This window comes from Nicotiana sylvestris, chromosome 6 (assembly GCF_000393655.2).
Source record: "Nicotiana sylvestris chromosome 6, ASM39365v2, whole genome shotgun sequence".
Classification (NCBI taxonomy): Eukaryota; Viridiplantae; Streptophyta; class Magnoliopsida; order Solanales; family Solanaceae; genus Nicotiana; species Nicotiana sylvestris.
The window spans coordinates 18,447,182-18,454,645 of NC_091062.1; the positions used below are offsets into that span (position 1 = coordinate 18,447,182).

Here is a 7,464-nt window from a genome sequence, read left to right on the forward strand (position 1 = left end):
TTCAGCAGAGATGTTACCTTTGATGAATTTGCTATGGTAAATAAGGTAACAGAAGATACCAAACAAAATGAAGGTGCTTCTAAGCAGGTGGAGTTTGAGGGAAAATTTATTTTTCCTACACAAGAAGCAGAGGAGGAAACAAATGAAGATTACCCTCTGGAAGGAGAGCCAGTAGAGGAGATTCCAACTCAGGAATCTCAACAACAACTTGAATCAATAGCAACCAGCAGGCCAAAAAGAACAATAACGAAACCTGTTCGTCTCATAGAGACGGTTGCTTGTGCAACCTCAATTGTAGCTGATGATGTTCCTACTACTTATAAAGACGCTGTCCAAAGTTCAGAAGAAGATAAGTGGAGGATTGCCATGAATGATGAAATACAGTCCCTTCATCAGAATCATACATGGAGATTGGCCAATCTCCCGAAGGGAAAGAAAGCAATTGGGTGCAAATGGGTATTTGCAAAGAAGGAAGGATTTCCTAACCAAGTAGATGTTCGCTACAAAGCAAGATTGGTGGCCAAAGGATATGCTCAAAAGGAGGGAATTGATTACAATGAAGTGTTTTCTCCAGTTGTAAAACATTCCTCCATTAGAATTATGTTGGCTTTGGTAGCACAATTGGATTTGGAACTAGTTCAGATGGATGTAAAAACTGCGTTTTTACATGGAAACTTGGAGGAGGAAATCTACATGACTCAGCCAGAAGGATTCAAAGTTGCTGGAAAAGAAAATATGGTGTGCAAACTTGAAAAATCGTTGTACGGATTGAAACAATCTTCTAGACAATGGTACAAGCGATTTGACGAGTTTATGTTGCGGCAAGGGTACAAGAGAAGCAAATACGATCATTGTGTGTATTTGCACAAGCTTAAAGATGGTTCCTTTGTATATCTTCTCCTATATGTTGATGATATGTTGATAGCTTCCAAGAATTTGGAAGAAATTGATAAGTTGAAGATTCAACTGAAGAAGGAGTTCGAGATGAAGGATTTGGGTGAGGCAAAGAAAATTCTTGGCATGGAGATAATTAGAGATAGACGTTCAAAGAAACTCTGTTTATCTCAAAAGGAATATTTGAAGAGAGTACTTCAACGTTTTGGCATAGATGACAAGACTAAGCCAGTTAGTACTCCACTTGCTTCCCATTTTAAGCTAAGTACTACTATGTCGCCAATGGATGAAGCTGAACGAGAGTATATGTCAAAGGTACCATACGCAAATGTTGTTGGTAGCTTGATGTATGCAATGGTTTGCACAAGGCCTGACATTTCACAAGCTGTTGGAGTTATTAGCAGATATATGCACAATCCAGGGAAGGAGCATTGGCAAGCTGTGAAGTGGATTCTACGGTATATTCATAATACTGTAGATGTCGGGTTAGTTTTTGAGCAGGAAGACAATCAGTCTGTAGTTGGATATTGTGACTCAGATTTTGCGGGTGATATGGACAAACGAAGATCAACTACTGGTTATGTGTTTACTTTTGCAAAGGCACCAGTTAGTTGGAAGTCTACTTTGCAGTCAACAGTTGCTTTGTCTACAACAGAGGCAGAATACATGGCTATTACAGATGCTGTGAAAGAGGCAATTTGGCTTCAAGGATTGCTAAAGGAGCTTGGTGTTGAACAAAAAGGTATCACAATTTTTTGTGATAGTCAAAGTGCTATTCAATTAGCGAAGAACCAAGTTTATCATGCAAGGACGAAGCACATTGATGTTCGGTATCATTTCGTACGCGAAATCATAGAAGAAGGTGGAGTCACGGTGAAGAAAATTCATACTACAGAGAATCCTGCTGATATGCTGACAAAGGTGGTGACTGCGGTCAAGTTTCAACATTGTTTGGATTTGATCAACATTGTTGAACACTGAAGATTGAAGATGAAGACACAACCAAAATTTGTTATTGAGAGAGAATTGAAAATGTGGAATTTTGCCAAGGTGGAGATTTGTTGAAGTTTGGCAAAATGCCAAAGTCCCACATTGGTTGGGAGTTAAGTTTGGGGGGATTTTTCCCCTATAAAAGAAGGCCTAATGTTTAGGATTGAAACACACCTCTCATTTGCCTTCTCATCTGTTTAAGGCATTTGTATCTTCTCTCTTTAGTATTATTTCACTTGTATTTTTGGAGTGAAATAAAATATTGGTTGTGTCCGAGGAGTAGGCAAAATTAGCCGAACCTCGTAAATTCTGGTGTTCCCTTTTATTATTGTTTTATTGTCTTATTTATTATTTGGTGGCTGTCATAATTTTTGGTATAGTAGTTGTGACTTATTCACACTATATACATTTGGCTTCCGCAACAGTGTCGATGTGGGATTCGCCTAGGGTGTTACATACACTCCCTTAGGGACTCAACGTTCTCGCTGAGGTTTGTCCCACCATCCTTCAAGGTTGCACGCGGAGTGGCTCTGATACCATATATAATAGACCAGCCCGCTAGTGATAATGTTCGCTTTGGGCCTACGCCTGCACGACTTTAAAGCACGTAACTAGGGTCTGAGGCATGTTTACTTATATACGCAACATCTCTCCCGTGTTTTGTCGATATGATATTCGTCTAGGGTGTCACACATCCTTTCTATGAAGTTTGGTTCCTTGCTGTTATAGGCTAAGAGATTTATAGTGGTAATGGTTTGAAACATAGGATATGTATTAAGTTGTGAATCCATCACACTGTTTCTGCAAGTAGTTCTCACTGTACAAGTTCTTACTTGAAAATTATCGTAAAACAGATCTATGTTTGCATGACTGGTATGGTTCATTTTAGTTTTTCCTTTTTGCCCCCCTCAAATTTCTGATAAGTTGTCTCAACAAATGCAAAATGTTATGCTCTTTTGTAGTTCATATCTTTAGGGCAGTCCAAAGACAGGAATTCTTGTTTCTAAAGCCATGGTAACGTTGTTTGTCTGCTATCTTAGTTATCGTTGATTATAGTTATCAGAAAAGATTACTACCAATATGTTCTTAGACAAGTCTATTAAGTGAGTTGAAAGGCTCTTTGTTCCTGTCAGTGGCGGAGCCACCCCTTGGTCAGCTCGATAATTTTTATTTTGTATGTATATATTATTATATGTTGACTCCCCTGACTTCTTCATGTGTTTAGTTCTTTATATTTTGACGCCCTTTAGTGAAAATTCTGACTCCGCTACTAATTTCTGTGACTTTATAGGGTATTTAAGAATTAGTGAAGCACCTTCGTTAGCTGAGCTTCCAATCTTGCACAGTATAATTCTTTCAATACAAGATCACATTTGTGCTTTTGCAAATGACCATGCATCTACAATCCAGTATCCTTTTAATTTCTTACAGCTCCTATCGTCTCACGAAAAATAATACTTTACCTCAGACGCAAACCTAATGTATAAAGAGAAATATCACACATGCCATTGTAAATTGAATACAATCCTATAATACAAACTCTGGCTGTTTAAGCTACTACCAAAAAACAGATCATGGCAAAGCATTTAAACTTCCTCCTTCTCTGCAACATCAGGATTCTTTTTCGTGTTGTCAACAGTCGTATCTGTCCAATTCTTGAGCTCTTCTTCTGAATCTTCAAGACTGCTAAGGTTCTGCACCTTGTATTGGTGTCTCATTGAAAAAACTAGGAAAACCAAGTAATTGATTACTCCTAGCACTGCTAGCATCCAGTAGAAATAATCCAGCCTACCGCTGTTCAAATTGCTTTTTAGCCAGCTCGCATTTGTTACTTTATGTACAAGTGAAACTAGCAAGCTACTGATAAAAAATCCCATTGATAGTGTTGTAAGAAATAAGCCTGTGCTCATAGATTTCATCCCTTCTGGTGCCTCCCTTATGAAAAACTCAAGCTGACCAACATACGCGAAAGCTTCTCCAGCGCCGACAATGAAGAACTGAGGTATTAACCAAAATGCTCTTATGCTATAACTATGTTTTACGGCATTTTCCCTTCTTTGCTTTTCGACAACAGCTGCAGCTACCATACCAGCAACGGATAGTATCAGTCCGATTCCAACCCTTTGAAGGCTTGTGAGTCCTTGTCTATTGCCTGTTATTTTTCTAGCAATAGGTACAGTAACCCTTTCGTTTATGGAAGTAAACAAGAGTATCGATATAAAGAGAAAGACGGAAAAGGAGCCTGCTGGGATGCCAAATTTGCCAACTTCTCTATTCATGAAGGTAGCTTGCTCGATGCTGAAGGTATTCATCTGAGAATAAACTGTCCAAAAAAGTATACACGTGGACCATATCGGTATCAGCTTCAACACCATTTTAACTTCTTCGACTTGAGTAACTGTTGAAACTATCCAAGGGTTGTTTCTATTTTCATTTGCAGCTGTATATTCGTCAAGAATGGCTGCCTTGTCGAAACACCTGTGTGATAACAAGAACACACTGATTAGCTTCTATAAGAAAATCAAGAATACTTGCTTCAAATTGCTATGGTGATTCATTGGTTCTTGTTTTCGTCCTAAAAAAGTTCATTCAATTAAAATCTGGTTAAAGATGTCAAATTTTACAGAACAAAGTTTGATGCAAGTGCCTGTGCGAATATTTAGGTTGAATATGCCTTTCTTGTGATGCCTATTACCCATTCTGTGATGCTTATTACCCATTCTGTGATGCTATACTGTGTATTTTTCCCTTTTTCGGGCAAGTTACAAATTTGGCCTGTTGGCTAAAAATAATTACATTTGCTAGCCAAATATACAAAAAACACGTATAAAATATGTGTATGTGTATATTATACATTAATTTACAAAAATATACATTTTGCCGGCTATTGTTTTTGGGAGCGGCTATACTGTGTAGTTTTTGCTTTTTCTTTTTTTCCCCTTTCCAAAGTTTACTAAACATAAGTGTGAAAAGCTTGAGCTAGGTATAATTCCCTAGTTGTTATTGTTATGCATTGTTAGATCATGCTTACCTTAGCATTTTTGTATGTGGGACTTTTGCATTATGATATTCATTCAAAAATCCAGGATCTGAAGGGTAAGAAAGCTTTCTCTTTCTCCAAGCCAAGATCAAAACTCTCCATATAATAGTCAAAGGACTTCCCTCTGGCTTCTTGAATCTGTATAACGACGTTCCACCGAGCAGTACAGCTACTGCTATGACCATTGTACCAGCTGATATTCCATATCCCCATCCTCTTCCTACATTGTCTTGTATATACACTAATACGGTCACTGCAAACAAAGATCCGAGGCTTATGCAGAAGTAGAACCTGTTGAAGAAGTATATCATGGCCTTGTTCTCTTTTGGATTTGATGAATCAAATTGGTCTGATCCAAAACCCGAGACACTGGACTTAATTCCACCACAACCAAGTGCTATGGTGTACAATGCTGCAAAGAGAAGAGCGAGTTGCTGGCCGCTAGCTTCAATGCAGTGACCTTTCGATCTTGAGTCACACACAGGCGGCTTCATACTTGGAATGGATGTTGCAAGTGTCAACAGTGTTACTCCCTGGTTATAGACACATGCAAAATATTAGGTGAGTTGTATGTTTAACAGATGTCTTGCTTAGTTACTTCAGAAGGTAGTTTCATCCTTTCAAAGTAAGACATAATTAAATAAATAAAAGTATGCTTTTTTTAACGGTTTAAATATTTAGATGAGATTTATCACTTCAAAAATACTATCTACAGATAAGTATGACGTGTTTTTTAATCCAATTAACATATTTGTGCCTTATAAAATAAAGTAACATAATTTATTTATCTACAATCCAACATGATATCAGAGCAGACAAAGGTCCTGTATTCTAGTCTTACTATCATCCATTATTAAAAAGAATTTTCACATATTTTCGTTATGAAAAAGAATTAGGTCCCACGTGAGTGGCGTGTTGAAAACATAAGTAAATAAGGGTCCGGGGAAGGGCCGGATCACAACGGTCTATTGCACGCAGCCTCACCCTGCATTTTTACAAGAGGCTGTTTCCACTGCTCGAACCCGTGTTATTGTTTTCTTTCAGATTATGTGTTGTTTGCTTAATGAAATACACTTTTTCCATTTCAGATATTCCTGTATAGTGGAATTTTTCTATATATAATTGGCTCACGATTCTTACCACAGCAGCAATGGAACCAAAGATTGCAATAGTTCCATAACGGCCGAGTTTAGCATCTGCCAAGAAACCACCAAGGAGGGCAAGAAGATTGAGTGTGCCCATGAAATTTGTGACAATGTTGGCAGAATCAGAGGATGGAAGATGTAAATCTCCAACCAAGTATGTCACTAAATTCATTGATAACCCCATAACACATATTCTTTCTGATAACTCTGATCCTGTAACAAAAAAAAACTAAGTATGAGACTATGAAAAAAAACATAGTTTGTTATGGTCAACAAAACAAAGTTAAGTTCATGGTAGTGAGAGTATACCTAAGATGAGCCCTGCACCAAGCCATCCTCCAGTACGAGATTTATCAACCGGATTTCCTCGAAAATCAACTAGAGTTCCATTAGCTGAACCATCTTTTTCCTTATGGTTGTCAACCAAAACCTGTAAATGATTTAAAAGAAAGCTCACATAAGATACCTAAGCACAGTGGCGAAACCAGGAATTTTGTAAAGGATGTTCAAGATTTAATATATATCAATAGAAAGTAATTTTTGACTTATATGCATAGTATAATTTCCTATATCCTAGTGTAATTTTCTGATGACGGGTTCATTGTACGTAGCTACGCCATTGCCGAAGCAGGAAAACATTTATATCCTATAATGGAGGAGATAATAGCTTAGTTTAGCATATTACCATTGTTGTGGGATTGTCTTCACAAGTAAGAAAGGAGAGAAGGTGATAGAAGAGGATAGTTAATTTGAGGAAGGAGGAAGAGAAGATCTATATATAAGTGTAGGATTTCTAGTGTAAAGCAAGCAAAAAGTGAAAATGAATGATTAGGCCAAAAGTTGGAAAAGGTAGGCATTAGCAACAGAATGCCATGCTAAATATCTTCTAGATCAGTAGGTAACTGACTGATTGCAGGTGATAGGTTTTATGTGGAAGGATCATTATGTGGTCAAAAAGTTTACAATCCACTGAGTAATATGATTGATATAGTGTCACTTCTTGGATATGAAAGTGTTTCTTATCTCCACACAACAGTACTTCTATGGGACCAGCAGCCCCGGTCTCTTGGTTATCTCAAATACATTTGGTGAGTTTGAGGCTTTGGTATTATCTCAAATAAGTTACAACATGTGAACCAGAAAATGAACGAGAGTCTTTGCGTAACTGGTAAAGTTACTGCCATGTGTTCAAGAGGTTACGCCTTACGCGTTCGAGCCGTGAAAACAGTCTCTTACAGAAATATAAGGTAAGACTGCGTAAGATGGACCCTTGTGGTCCGGCCCTTCCCCGAACCCTGTGCATAGCGGGAGCTTAATGCACCAAGCTGCCAATCAAGTAGTAACATGTGAAAATTGGGCAAACTAACTTTACTGGAAATTGTATTCGGTGCAAGG

The 7,464-nt window shown here is 37.9% G+C and overlaps 1 protein-coding gene across 1 annotated transcript; it reads right to left on the reverse strand.

The window, feature by feature from the left end:
* Window positions 1-3,204: 3,204 nt before the first annotated feature.
* On the reverse strand, window positions 3,205-7,026 carry LOC104233623 (protein NRT1/ PTR FAMILY 6.4-like). The gene is made up of 5 exons (XM_009787048.2): window positions 6,755-7,026; window positions 6,379-6,499; window positions 6,065-6,282; window positions 4,916-5,457; window positions 3,205-4,362 (listed from the first exon to the last, which is right to left on the reverse strand). The coding sequence occupies exons 1-5, from the start codon at window positions 6,755-6,757 to the stop codon at window positions 3,471-3,473; spliced, it is 1,776 nt and encodes a 591-aa protein (XP_009785350.1). The 5' UTR covers window positions 6,758-7,026; the 3' UTR covers window positions 3,205-3,470.
* Window positions 7,027-7,464: the final 438 nt, after the last annotated feature.

What these genes read in the sequence shown, in the direction of transcription:
- LOC104233623 (XM_009787048.2), bottom strand. An exon ending in TGGTGCAGGGCTCATCTTAG is followed by an intron (nt 6,283 to 6,378) that starts GTATACTCTCAC and finishes TTTTTGTTACAG; the next exon opens with GATCAGAGTTATCAGAAAGA. An exon ending in CCACATACAAAAATGCTAAG is followed by an intron (nt 4,363 to 4,915) that starts GTAAGCATGATC and finishes GTTATCACACAG; the next exon opens with GTGTTTCGACAAGGCAGCCA.